Genomic DNA, 14716 nt, shown 5'->3' with positions numbered 1-14716 from the left:
GTAGGGAAAAAAGATAAAAATTTATGATACTTCAGAACAATAGTAAGCTGGCACACAGTATAAGGACTCATTTCCTAATCACCCTTAAACTAGTATGTTCAACTCTATTAAAATAGTGCAATAACTCATACACAATATTAACTCCACCCAACCATATCTTTCCTCCCACATAACGCTTCCCACAAAAAGCGCACATGCAAAATTGGTCACTCAATGACAAAGAAAGGAAAGATAAGAGGTATAAGTGGAGGTAGAAAGTTACATAAAGATCCTCTCTTGCTATGGAGATTCAAAAATTAAAATTTACAGAAAAGGATCTCACATGGCAAATTGCCATGCTGTGTGTGAAAACGAGGAAAAAACACATAAAATTATTGTAAAATGAAGATATAATCATTTATATACTCACGATTCTTCTAAATCGATAACCTTGATGGCAACCTCTTTGTTTAATTCCTTATCAAACCTGCAATCATAAGAATGAGAAACAGAATCATTGATCCAGCAAAAAATATTTGTATGTAAATAAGGAGCTTCACAACCCTATATCTGTGCAACTAGATCCGGGAAAAAAAAGAAAAAGAAAAACCAAGCAGACTTCACCAGCAGAATGTCATACTCGACTTTTTGTCTTGTATCTTATGACTTCTAAATATTTTGTTCATTTTTAATGTCCTATACTTAAATCATAGCAATCTATCTCGGATTCAACTGCGTAAGAACTAGATTAACCCTGCCTATTAATTCTCAACAACAAAGCAAAGATCGTGTCTAATAGAGGCTCCAAGTGTCTCAGAAACAAATATTGGAAATTGAATGGGCAGCAGTCATTTCGAAAAGTGCTCCTCTAAAATTCAGAATTAAATGTACTCATTCTTATGTATATCTCACTTAGTCATTTTTGCTAGCCACATAATGACATACTGCTGCATATTATGGCAACTATTAAAGGTACTTGGAATTATGCACATATTCAGGCAATGTGGCAATGACAACTGTTAAGCAGCAGGATCACCCAGTCGCACCCGACTTATTTGTCGTCCTACACCAAATAACCGAAATTAGCTACCAAACAATGTGCCATAAATTGATCCTTTTTTCAGTTCTTCGAAAGTCAAAAACAGCTAAATGTACATATCATATATAAATTTTAACACATTCAACAACAATACGTGTTTGAATTGGCGACAAATCCTCATAACTGCAGTGTGATGAACAAGACATGTGCTACATTGCGTTGAACCATGAATCGACAGAATCCGTAAAAGGTAAGTACTAAAGCATACCCTTTATAGACGTCTCCAAAAGAACCTCTTCCAATTAGCTCTAAGTTGCTAAATCTTGAACCCGAAGCCTCTATTAGAGCTGCAGCATCTGCCATTATGCACTTTTTATGACAAAACTTTTCTTCCTTCCTCACACCCTCACTTTAAAAATAAATTCTCCAACCAAAATAGCCAAATGCCACCCTATAACTGAGTAATTCGGCAAAAAAAATATAAATCTGCCAGCTGAATTCCACTCTTTTCTTATTCCCGAAACCACCTCAAAATCTGGAAGAAGCATTGAAACAAACCAAAATCAATAACATTGAAACAACGCTTCAGGATCCAACTAAATTCTAACAAACCAGAATCCGAACTGCTACGTGAAAATGATTTGGAACTCCAGTACATGATGAAAAATCCTAGTTAGGCAAAGTGGAGATGTCAAAGCGACAGCCCAACAAACTTCATCGAAATTATACTTAAAATTATAATTCTCGCGACCGCAAAGAAACAGCAAGATTCCCAAACAAATACGCCAAGAGTAACTTCAATGTGAAGCCTAGGGTTCCTCGTTGCCATATAAGAATAGAAAATAGAAAATACAGAGAAAAAAAGAAAAAAAAAAAAAAAGGACTGACCTTGCCAATGCGGAATCGAAGAATTGGCGTCAAGATTTACAGTTTTCAACAGGACAATTGCAAATTAATCAATTGAACTGAAACTGAAGATCCTGAGGTTGAATATATATACACACATACATACACGAACAATCCTTTCCTATTTCTCTGGTTTTTGCACAGAGTGAAAAGGATCGATAAAGAGAAGAAGAATTGCTGCTTTGTTTTGAAAATACTAGATGAAATACAGATGGAATCATTTGTCATTAACCCCCCCCCCCCCCCCCCCCCCCCCCCCAAAACCAATATCCTCGTCAATGGTTTTCTACCATAAAGACCTTTCATGAAGATTAATTTCCCCATGTATTAATTCGGGCCGGGCCAATAGATTGAAACAAGCCCTCAACTCTCCAAACGGGCCGCTTCCGAACCTTCTAAGTTGGACCATGAAAACTAATCATCGTAAAACTCAAAGAAGCCCAATAAGTTTGATCGGCCCATTTAATAAGGAGAATGGCTTAACAAAGAAGAATTCAGGATCAGGTCCACCATGCCAAGGACCAGCAGGCCCATTACGCATAGCCCAACAAACTAGACAAGAGACACGTGGTTAAATTTGGAGTATGATATTTTATTTTATTTTTAATCACACGCACACATACCTATAAGATTCAAACGCATGATCTTTTATAAAATAATCTTATATCCGAAACATTAAGTTGTTTTTTAGAGACAAGTTAGATGCCCAATTGGAATGCACACGTCGAACTGGGACAACATATTCCCTCTTTCTCTTTTTATAGCATCGTGGTGTTAGATACTATCTAATAGCGCTTATTGCTTACGAAGTTCAAAACTCGGTATAATTAACCATTTTTTTAATTCGTCTATTAATAGGATAAATTACATTATTATTCTTTAAAAGCTAGGTCTAAATATACAAAAGCTCTTTGCATTTTGCTATACTAGCTTTGGCAGCCCCCCCTTTCTACTTACATATATAAAGAATCTTTTATATATTTAAAATATAATAAAAATAAAAATAAAATATATAAACTAATACATCATATTAAAAAATAAATAAAATCTATACTAATGTATAAGATAAGATTTTTTTTCTCTCACAAATGGTGATTATGACACTGCAACACCAATTTATTGTTATAATGATAATACCTCTAAATTTGTTGCTTTCTTCTTTTCTTTTATTTTGAAATGCGATGTGTTGATTTATATACTTTTCTTATTTATAATATATTTTACAATAGCGAGGCTAGCCGGGAACGGGCTGAGACTTATGATTCGAAGACCAAGTCAGAGACTACTGGACGTCTCGCAGAGCGACTCTCAACGAGGACGTTGAGACTGTTCGAAAAAAAAAGATTTTTTGTCGACCCTCATCTGGCGTTGAAAAGGCACACGAAACAACTGCTGCTTCAACCTCCAAAGAGAAATATGCTTCTGACGCCCTGACCCTAGCCAGTGACCCGTTAGCCCAAAAGCGTTAGCTTCGACACCCTGAAGGCTCAAAAGGAAGGTCAAAGTCATGTATCCGCTCTCAGATTCGCATGAGCTACTGCTCTCGTCCTGACCGAGATCTATTCTCATCTTATGAGAAATCCCCCCTCGAACAAAGAACGAAGTTCACTCTATGAAAGAGCTTGGAATATTAGGGGGTACTGTAAGTTTGCTCTTACTTCTGAATTCAATTCTAGTTCTTATCAGCACAAGCGGGAGCCAGGGGGAAGGCCTTCAGGCCGCTAGGAGTGAACCATCAGGCAAAATGGATACCGAGTTCGGGGGGCAGGTTATAGCTTTCGAGCGAGACAACTCATCAACGTATCAAATATTATTTACTATATGGACGTAGAGACGGCGTGTCACAATGACTAGTGTTATCAATTGAATGACATTTTAAAAGTAAAAATAATAATAAAATAGTGTCAAAATCGTTATTTTATTCCCATAACATCTCTTTTCTTTAGAATAAAATGACACCTCCTTTGGATATTAATATAATATAATTTAGAAGTGTTTGTGTTAACACAACTTAGTATATATAAATATTTATTATTTCCTTTTTATTTTTCGCCATTGCTTTTATACAAAAATTAAATTAAAAAAAAAAAAGAGAGAGGGGGGGGGGGGGGGGGGGGGCCCACAAAGATCCTTCCGGCTGAGTAGCATCCGAGACCTAGTATGGGTCAGCGCGGAGGATTTGAATAGGATTAATTGGCATTGACGTAGTGAGGGCCGGCCCATCTGCATCTGCATGACTACTTCCACTCTCTTTTTCCAGGTTCCACCCACGAGCGCTGTCAAGACTGTGAGGCAAACATGTTGATGTGGCTGTAAGGACTTGTACATAGTGTTTTTGAGAAAATGTTAGATCAATGTATTAAAGCTCCATATAGGTTTAATAATTAAAAAAAATTCAAAAATATGATTAAAAGTAAATAACCATGATTTTTTAAGAAAAAAATACATAATAGCTTATCCAATTTTGTATACCTTTTTTAATTAGTTTTTGCCAATTATAAGTTCATAACTAAGACATGGAACATATGTCAATAGGTTAGGAAAAGGGTTTTGGACAATTTTAACAAGAGGATATGTCATTATTTTCTATATTGGTGGAATCAGTATTATCTGTAATTTATACTTTATAACTAAGAGTATCAAATAAGATAATATATGGTACAAATGTTTGTAATTGCTTTTCACACATTAGAGACATTATATGTACATTATTTAGGTACAAAATTGCAATTCCAATAACCTATTTCTTATTAAAACTTTTTGGTATCATTCTTCTTATATGAACGTCATAGAGTTTTATTTGAAAAATCACCCAACTCCCCTACCCTTCATTAATTTTGCCGACACGTTTTCAATAAAGAATAATATATTTTTTAAATTGTGGAACTCTGTTATATCGATATAAAAAAAAATTAGGTGTTAATTTGATATAATTTCTCAAAATTTGAGACCACCCACAACGGTCCGTTTGGTCTCTTTCCGTTGCATTAGCATTTGTGGTTGGTAATAATACAACCTTAAACCACCCCCATCAAACCATTTTAATTCACAATTATGTGCTTTGATTGAGTTGTTGTGTCTTGGTGGACCTATATAATTCATTCATATTAAATAGTGTCGGAGTTACCAAAAATTATATTTCTCATGTTGTCGCCTCAGATCTTACCAAATGAATCTGGGTTTTTATTTTTGGGAGAAAATTGCCTACAAGAGAAAAATGCTAAAATTCTCCCGTTCCACATTTTCTAACGGTTTTCTTTAATGGATAAAAGAAAGGAAGGTCGATTACCATAACAACTCTTTTAGGAATGATTAAAATGTCCAATTCAGACATAATTACGGCACCAGGATAATTACACTCATTTTTTCTGAGGTTAATCATACCTATTTTTTTTTTTAATTTAAAAAATTATATGTAGTACTCTTGAAATTTGCTTCCGTTTAATAAATAGATCTTCTGTCAGTTAAAATTTACTGAATTTATTAATATAAAAAAAATAAATAAAAATTAATATTTATCATGGATTGATTTATTGAAAGTCAAACTAAATTTTTTTAACTAAATTAACCGGTGAAAATATATTTTTTTATATGTATTAACATATAAATATGTACAAAAACAATTTAATTATTCACGATAACAGGTCAACTATACGACGGTCGTCGAATGGAGCCGATCGAAAGAACTGCCCCCACCCCCCACACTTTGCAATTTTTCACGTTTATAAAATTCGGGCTGCAGTAGTTGGAGAACAGAACAAAACATAAATCTCTCAATTTCCTAGTCCATCCCAGTTGATACGCGCACACTTTGACTCCTCCTGCGTGTCTGTGGCCACCGCACTGCCAGTCTCCTTCCTACTGTTAGGTAATAAATCCGTTAGCTAAGCAGGTGGTAACAAGGTAAAGATTAAAGCAAAGCTGCTCAGTAGCAAGAAACAAAGAGACAGGTGAAGCGATTTGTGCGCAAAGGAGAACACATTTTGATTCCTATATATATATATTTAGAGAGAGAGAGAGCGGGGAGAGAAATGGTGGGGTCAGGAGCAGCAGAAAGGAGCAAAGAAGCAGTTGGGATGATCGCTCTTCACGTAGCACTTAGAAGCGTCTGTCTTAACTCAGACTGGAACTACGCCGTCTTCTGGACCATTCGCCCGCGCCCGTATGCGTCTCTTCTCTCACTGTTTGTCTACTTCATTAACACCATTTCTGTCTTCTCTTCTGATGTAACCTTAACTTTCTTGATTTCTGACGCTAAATCTGAAAAAGTGTTGGAATTCGGACGTTTACTGCAGGAGAACCAGAGGTGTCAATGGCTGCAAATTCGCAGATGACAATGCTAGCCTGTGAGTACAATACATGCTCTGGACTTCCTCTTCAATTCAGATAAGCTTGAAGGGAAGTCAAGAAAGGATCGTTTAGTGATAATCATCCTATGCATTTACTGAGTGACAGACAGGTAGTAACTGTGACGTGAGATTTGTCTCTTTCTATCTTTCTGTGCAGAATGTTAATGTGGGAAGATGGGTTCTGCAAAGGCAGAGTTGGGGAGTGTTGGGAGATGATGGATCCTGTCAGGAAAGCCTTCAGCAAAATGTCCATTCAGTTGTATAATTATGGAGAAGGGTGGGTGGGTAGGTGCTTTGTTTGTAGATAGGACTTTCTTTTTGTCTCATTCTCTCTTTACCAGCCAAACAAGGTGGAATTTAAGGTTTAATTTCATGGTAGTGTGAGCCTTAAATAAAAATGTATTTGTATTATGAATTATATATAATCTAGGTAAAGTTTTATTTTTGTTTTTGTTTTAATGTTTTTGGGTGTTGGGTGAAGAAATGTTTGCAGGTTGATTGGGAAAGTTGCTTCGGATAAGTGTCATAAATGGGTTTTCAAGGAACCAAAGGATTGTGATCAAAATACTTCCAATTACTGGCAGAGTTCAGTAGATGCGGTATGTTATAATTGATTAATTTTGATTCAAGCAGCAAACTAATAGGTTTCATTCTTACAAGTGTTCTTACGGTACAAGAAAGTGGGAATCCCTTTATTTCTATTATTTGTCTCATAAACATATCGTGCAGTGCATTTGGTGGGTTGCGTGTGTGAGTGATTAATGAAAGTCCTCTTATCTGTGAACTGCAGCTACCTCCTGAGTGGACTTATCAGTTTGAGTCGGGCATTCAGGTCAGAAAAAAGTTCAATAACAATTGATTATATTGTTTTCATGTTTAAGTAGAATTTCAAATTTTCTTATGCTTTTTTGTTTTTGAAAAAGAAAGGATGAATTATACTAGCATTTTGTTATGTCTAGTTACAAAAATATCCACTATTCTACGTGAATTTTATTTTTGAGATTAGAATTGTAATTACAAGTATATTTCCTGTTCAACAGTGAAACTTTACTCCAACACTCTTACAAGTACATCACACTCACACCCTCTAAGAGAAAGTGTATTTGTAATTTTACAAAAAAAAAAAAAAATACAGAGTGTTTGTGTACGTACATCTACGGTGTACACGTAGATATACATTTATCAAAAAACAAAAAAAAAAAGTACTTCTCAATCGTTGAGTTTGTGCGCGGTTGTACCAGACTATAGCTGTGATTCAAGCTGGGCATGGGCTGGTGCAGCTTGGTTCCTGCAAGATGGTGAGTTTTCAATAATCAATTGCTATTACTCTTATCAAGCTTCGATTTCATGTCTTGAGAGAATATGTTAATTGTGTTCAGATACCAGAAGACCTTCACTTTGTGCTGCGTATGAGACACATATTTGAATCTTTATGCTACCAATCTGGATTTCATCTATCCCAGTTATTTTCTTCCATGCGGGACGTCTCACCTTCGTCGGCGCTTCCTGAAAATAGACCGCTTCGCCCTCTTCCACCCCAGTTCAACTGGGGACCTACGCCAATCTGTTCTGTGCCAACAATGCCTAATGTTCACACGCCGGCTTTCGTACTCCCACCATCCAAAGACAAAGCCCGCATGTTCTTGCTTCCTCATGCATCCCAATCCTGGACGGAAGGTGCGGGTAGAGATGACGAAAACGACATCAAATGGCCGAATGGACTAACTTTCGTCAACGCTCTTACTAGACGAAGCAACGAAGCCAAACTCTTGTTCCAGCCCAATTCGGACCATTCGAGCTTGCATGACAATGATGGGGGAAATGCTAGTAATGGATTCTTGAGTGTAGATTGCAATGCAAAGATGGAGGAGAAGTTCTTGAGTAGCTTTACTTTGCCGGCGAGAATGCCTACTTCGTCTTCTTTAACTTGTCTGGATCACGTCGCAGATCAGGATCCCGTGGAGCATGGGATTGGAGCGGGAATGTTCTCTGATAATATGACAAGTTTCTTGGGTTGATTAATGGAAGAATGAAGGCGGAGAAGTTGTGCTGATAATAGCATCGTTTCCACAAATAGAACAAAACTTTCGCAGTTTCCTGCTTTAGCTATCAACCAACGAGCATGAATGTACTTGTCATATGATCTATCAAGGGGGTTAAAAAATAAGTCAAACCACTCAATACTCGACTAAAATTTTTCGTTTAAATTAGGTTTGTTGAACTTAGCAAATCAAATTTGAACAGTGTTGTTTTTCGACAAATTTTGGAGTTCGGCTCGAATTCGGTTCGATTAGTCCAAAAATAATAAAATATATTTAAAAATTTTAAATTACTCGAGCACGATTCATGTTTAATCTAATTTAAAATCAATTAAATTAAATTCAAACACAAATTTTTAAATTCAACACTAATTAAAACAAACTTAAATAAGTATATATTTAGTTGGCGGACTCGAGTCATTTATAATTATATGAAATCATTTGAGGTTTAAATCCTAATGGCTTCTTTTTCCCCAACCCATCTTTTAAAGAGGTGGCGAAGAAATCCTACTTTCAGGATTAGCCGATCGATCCTTTAAATAGGGCACTAGGAGTACTTTTTGGTTGTTTATAATTAGTGCTGATTCTTCTTTCACTTGAATTTTTCTGTGACTATTTAAGATGTTAATAAATTGATGTTCCACTTTCATCAATATTAATTAATACGATATTTAGCTAAATTTTCATTTTACTTTCTTTTGTCTTTCCTATTATGAACTCATCCACTTGCCAAGACGCTACTCCTACTATTTCAGTTAACTCGTCACCCCGCAAACTGTCCGTTGCGTCCAAGTCCTCTTAGTGTTGATGACTTGGAGTGCACTTTGAGCCCCGCCCGACTACGGCTTCCAGCCGGGGACATTTATTTTCTTGCTCACATCGACAGTTCTCAAACATCGTGAGATGTTTTTGTTTTATCGTGGACATATATTTAACATATTGTACATATTGATCAAAGTTGTACTATTTCTTCAAATATTTCACAAGATCGTTAATTATTTGATTGAGTTAATATCATATTTTGTCGTTAGAATATTATGTTTTGGGTTTAAAATTCGGTTCTCCCTCCTCCACCCTTGTTGTACTAAAAAAAGAAGGCCTCGTAGATAGAGGCTGAGCATCAAAGCTATAGTAAACCATTTTAATTCTTTTTGTAAAAAAAGCAACACATGTGTGATTATATATGATGAAATTGTATTTACATTATCATCTCCAACTACGACTACATTTTTTTTTTCCTTGTTTTGACAACAATAACAATATACATAAAAAAACGATTATTGAAGTACTTGCCATTTTGTGTAATGCAAGAGAATTTATGCAAAGGTTGTCATAATCAAGACAAGAAATTAAAAGGAAGGCAACAGGATGGAGAAAAGTGAATTATGCACTCATTAACAAGCCTTAATGCTTCTTTATACATGTTATCATTGTGAAGAAATTAAACCCAAGACCTTATGATCATTGCGATATTTTTAGATCTCTATCGTTGAAATATTTCAGTCAGACTCACTCCAAATCAAGAAACAACCCTCTACATGTTCAATTCAACTAATACTCTCAAAACAAGCCATCATTTTCACCGCTCCAAACTTTTGGGCAAAACACCCTCTGCACTCGAAGTTTTAATGGCATGACACTCTTTGCATGCCGAAACAAACGACTTCAAGATCCTCCTGCCGAACCACGATTTTGCCCCTCCAGGATCGCCGTCAATATTTTCCCTGGATTTCTTCGACCCTTTTCGTTCAAGAACTTCAACCTTTCTTGATCTTGAGCCCTGATGCTTCAACACCGGCGCCGCTGCTATCAGCTGCCACCTCTGACAGGACCCATACTGGTACTGAGAAGGCCTGGTTACGTTCCTCTCTTTCCTCACCGAAATCCTGCCCGGAAAATTTCCGTCCACCGGCGACAGTCTCCTTTCCGAATTAGCCTCACTCGTGCTGGTCCTGGCGCTGCTGCAGCTGCTCCTGCTGTTCGTGCTGTTGCTCCGCGAAGACATGAGAGAATCCTTGCTGCCGATACTGCTCGTTCGGCTGGTCGACCGCGAGAACGAGTAACCGTTGGGTGGCTGAACTGGAAAAACATGAGGCAAAAGCTTGCCGTTGGAGAACAAATGATCGGCGGGAGAATTCGGGGAGCCTGGCGTCGTAACAGATCCGAATTCAAACTGATCCGGCTCCAGGCCCCGCGGATTTATAACAGGAAACGAAAACATTTCCCCGGATGAGGAACTGTTTTGCCTCCGGCGATTCTCCATGGAATTCAGTGATGTCAGAATTTGATGGTTCTTACGTTGTGGAACAACATTTTATATGAATGTAGTAAAAGGGTTGATGGTATAAAGAAAAGGAGGGTTGGCCCTTTTCCCGTCAAAGGGGACCCCATGTTGGGGGTCCCCAGTCAGCTTTCCTGCTCCAAATCTTTAGTTTAATGCGTTTCGGGATAAATAACGTGATTAATAATCATACTTGGAGCGTGCCACTCACTATTTCTCTATAATCACAGATCATACCTGTATTATTAGACTTGTTCATCACTTTTCTAAATTAAACCATAATTAAATTAATTAAATTGGGATCACTGTTATAAACATAAATCAATAGTTGCAAGAAGAAAAATTGGTAGTAATAAAAATATGTGAATTACACTTCCCGAGACAAAATTCAAAATTATACTTACAACCCTTTAAGAAAGATTCACTATTTACATCTGACCCATTTCGTTATGATTTGGATAAAAATTATTGACTTTTAGCTAAAAAGATACATACTTTTTTTTTTAATTTTACCCATCATTTAATACTTTTGTGTAATAATTTTGTACTTATCATGAAAAAATAATGGGCAAAATTAAAAATTTATTAATTTTTTTATCTACGTCGATATTTTCCATCAAAACCCTAATAAAAATTGTAAACAAAAGATTTTCAAAGTGAGTGTTGATGTAATTTTGAAACTTGGTTTAGGAGAGTGTAATTCCATTTTCATAGGATGGTTTAAGTGTAATTAAACCATATGCTTTATACTGATAATATAAATTCTGCATACATATATAAAGTACAATATGAATTTATAATAAAATATAAAATTATATAGCCTATTATTATATATATGGATAACATGAAAATACTGAGTACATACGTTTTTGGTAGATATATTGTTACTTTGTACTTATTATTATTGGGTCATAAGTGGAAAATATATTCCATTACCGGTCATCACTTAATTGACTGCTTTTGTCACACTTTATACCCAAAATTGGGAATTAAAGAGAAGCTGAGCAGGATATTTTTTCTTCAGATATGGAAAGGCTTAATTATTGTACACTTAAGTTTATCCAAAACTGCAAAAATAATATTATATACAACTGAATACATTTCTGATAAATCTCTGAGTTTCAGTCATAACCAAATTAAATTCTTCAAGGGCATGAATAATAATAATTATATACATATATATATTTTAATTAATTAAGGAATAAAGTCAAACGTGACCAATATTAACTTATTGATTGAAAAATTAAAGGTAATTAATTAAACATTATTAATAACTAAATGATGGTTATGGGGGTGGGAATTAAGTTGGATGTGAATGAATCAACAGGGAGTTTGAGAGGTGAATTGGCAAAGAAACAACATCGGCTGAAAACATAATTGGCCGGGTCTGTGTCCTAACCTAACATTCTAAGACCACTAAGTAATAAATTATTGCTGGGTTCCACATACACACACTCATTATTCTTTGTGCGTGGAAGCAAACGATTTTGGGGGAAATTTTAATACGGATACAATTTTATTAAATTTGAATCAATTATACGATTAATATAATACATTTATTGTGTAAGTGGTGTATAATTTAAAAAAAAATAAGTAATTACATAGTAAATATAATATTCTTGTTATGTGATTAAATTGGTTCGACCAAACTTAATTCCAACAAAAAATTTTTAAAATTTTATTAGGGGAGGAAGGAAGGAGAGTTGGATGAAGCGCTTTTTGGCGATCCCAAACATTGGCGACAACTGATGTACTGTATGGTAATGAATTGTCCCCCATTTGCATTTTGGAGGGTCCGCCTACGTTGTACGTCTCGTAATTTTGGGACCACTGCCCTTCCACCTTTCTTTTCTTTTCTGGCTCTTCCTTTCTTAATCCATCTGCTTTCACCCTTTACGCTTCGGCTCTGCCTAATTGCTTACACCTTCCTATGCATGCTGCCTTTTATGTACCCCCAACTCTATTTGATCTTCATTGCTCTTACGTTCGAGGAGGTTATGGTTATGGAGTCGTGCTACCTACGAGAATTGGGATGATATCATGATACTCTTCGTGCCCTAGTAATCGAGGTTTTGGGATTAATAATTTTGATGTCCTAAGTTAGTAATTAAGGGTAAAGTTGAATTTATAACAAGTTCGAGTCCACCAAATGTGTGTGATTATTTGTTTTTGTTTTTTTTTTTTAGTGTGAGTGTTTCTCTTAATTTATATGAGTTTTTTTAATTTATTTATTAATGTTAGTCATATTGATGTATTGTTCAATTTATTGAGATGAATTGCAGTAATTTATCTATCGTTATTAATAAAATAAAAATAAAAATTATGTATTTCGGATTAAATAACTGTGATGTTGATATCATTTTGCGCCTGTTTTGCACTCCGTTTAAGCAGGTCAGATTTTGTCTGGAGTATACCGAATTATTACAAAATTTAAATCAACAAGTAATAAATTTTCTCAAGTATAATATGATTCATTTGGAATTTACATAAGTTTAATTGCAGCCATGATTGAAATAAGTAAACACTAAATCCTCTAATTAACTAGAAAAATACGGGTAAAGTGAATATTAATTCTTCTTTTAATTTTTTTTAAGATGGTTAATGTTAAGTGACACAACTGTTTCATGGTTCATTATTGATATACTAATCGATTTGATGTATTGTTTTTATTCGTTTATTTTATTGAAATATTGATGTATCATATAATTATCATTAAAGAAAAAAAAAGTGATGCAATTTTAATTTTTCAAACTATTTATCTGTAATAAAATTAGATTTTAGGAGAAAAAGAAAAGTACTATAATTATTTGGGATAATTGTATTTATTGTCCCTAATTTAAAGTTTATAGTCTGTTTATATAAATTATTTTTATTTTTCTTGAAAATCAATCCTAACAGTTGAAAAGTAAGAATAATTTGCCAATGAGGTTTTGCTCAGTTGAGGCCCCATGATCTTATCCGTGGAATTTGTGTCTACTAAATAGTAGGTGTTATTTTTACTGTAATAGTAGGTGTCAATTTAGAGTTTGTTTATTTAATATTATTGATCATAGTATGATTATTGTAATGATTGATATTCAACATGAATGATTGTAATTAAGTTATTTCAATTAATAATAGTTCATCCCTCTTATTTAAAAAAAATAGAAATAATTTATGTAATAATGTTATAGTTTTTAGAGGGTATATGTAACATTTTAAAAAAAATAGAAATAATTTATATAAATAATATCAATTTTTTAGTATGTGAAATTTTTTAAAAAATAAAAATAATTTGTGTAAAAAATTATAGATCAAGACGGTAGGTATAATTATTGTAAAATAATTTAATTTAAATTGTTGGTAAAAAATTGAAAAGAATTTGTCTCCACGATTCAATTGGAAAAGCAGTTGAATGTGGTGACGCTAACACGTCAGGGGTTGACACGGACAGGGAATTCGAAGGGGATGCGTGGCGACTGCAGACGCCTCGTCATCTCTCTCCCCGCCACACTCGCCTACCTCTGCCTCCCCATTAATCACTAGCGCAAATATCATTACTGAATATAGATCATCACAAATCGCATCTCCACTCTTGATATATACCATTAATCATTTCCATTATGACTGCAAAGGGAATCATGCAAAAGATGAAGGTATCCGCTTGCTCTATCTTTTCTTAGTAGTTTTCATTTGTTTTCTTTAAATTTAAATTAATGGTATCGTTGTTACTCTATATTAATCGATGTCTTGATGTTTGTGAATGTTGTATATAATTTGTTATTTTCAAAAAATAAAATAATTTGATCGTGGTGTGTTCACGCTTCGAGAGATGCATATCTTGAAATTTTATTGCATCGCTTGGATGTTCTGGTTGGGGGCCTGAATCGCCTGATGGATAATTAGTAGTAAAACTGCTTTGTATTTGCACATAGCATTGATTTGACGTTAGTTGTTTGATCTGGGGATTTTAATCGACAACGTTGTATTTGTGTTTTCCCTATTTGTTGCATGAATTGCTAACCCTCCTAGTAGAAATTTATCAAACACTTGATCACTAGTGTCATTAGCGTTTTCGGTTTATCATCGTCAATTGCGCTTGTTTGTGTAGGAAAAAGTGTGTATATCTTCAGCACCGTCGGAT

General features: G+C 34.9%; 3 protein-coding genes across 6 annotated transcripts in view; 1 reads left to right on the top strand and 2 right to left on the bottom strand.

Moving 5' to 3' along the window:
* LOC105165402 (serine/threonine-protein kinase svkA) overlaps positions 1-2134 on the bottom strand; it is a gene marked incomplete in the record, with an annotated part of 11729 nt that extends 9595 nt beyond the window's left edge. The window contains 3 exon segments of the mRNA XM_011084400.2: positions 410-466; positions 1287-1553; positions 1907-2134. Coding sequence (XP_011082702.2) covers positions 410-466; positions 1287-1381 — 152 coding nt within the window.
* Positions 5577-8581, top strand: LOC105165401. 4 transcript variants are annotated; one of them, XM_020694485.1, is made up of 7 exons: positions 5605-6086; positions 6220-6270; positions 6431-6550; positions 6767-6872; positions 7064-7105; positions 7515-7571; positions 7653-8581. In XM_020694485.1, the coding sequence occupies exons 1-7, from the start codon at positions 5956-5958 to the stop codon at positions 8289-8291; spliced, it is 1146 nt and encodes a 381-aa protein (XP_020550144.1). In that variant the 5' UTR covers positions 5605-5955; the 3' UTR covers positions 8292-8581. The 4 variants fall into 4 exon arrangements, 3 of the variants coding, with proteins under 3 accessions (XP_020550144.1, XP_011082699.1, XP_020550145.1); XM_011084397.2 differs by having other exon boundaries at positions 6755-6872; XM_020694486.1 differs by having other exon boundaries at positions 5975-6086; positions 6194-6550; positions 6755-6872; positions 7653-8580.
* On the bottom strand, positions 9688-10717 carry LOC105165400. The gene has a single exon (XM_011084396.2). It carries the CDS (start codon positions 10573-10575, stop codon positions 9892-9894), a length of 684 nt encoding a protein of 227 aa, XP_011082698.1. The 5' UTR covers positions 10576-10717; the 3' UTR covers positions 9688-9891.

This window comes from Sesamum indicum, linkage group LG6, assembly GCF_000512975.1.
Source record: "Sesamum indicum cultivar Zhongzhi No. 13 linkage group LG6, S_indicum_v1.0, whole genome shotgun sequence".
In the NCBI taxonomy this organism is placed as follows: domain Eukaryota; kingdom Viridiplantae; phylum Streptophyta; class Magnoliopsida; order Lamiales; family Pedaliaceae; genus Sesamum; species Sesamum indicum.
Note: the sequence above shows the minus strand (reverse complement) of the source record. Positions and strands in the feature narration are given on the sequence as shown.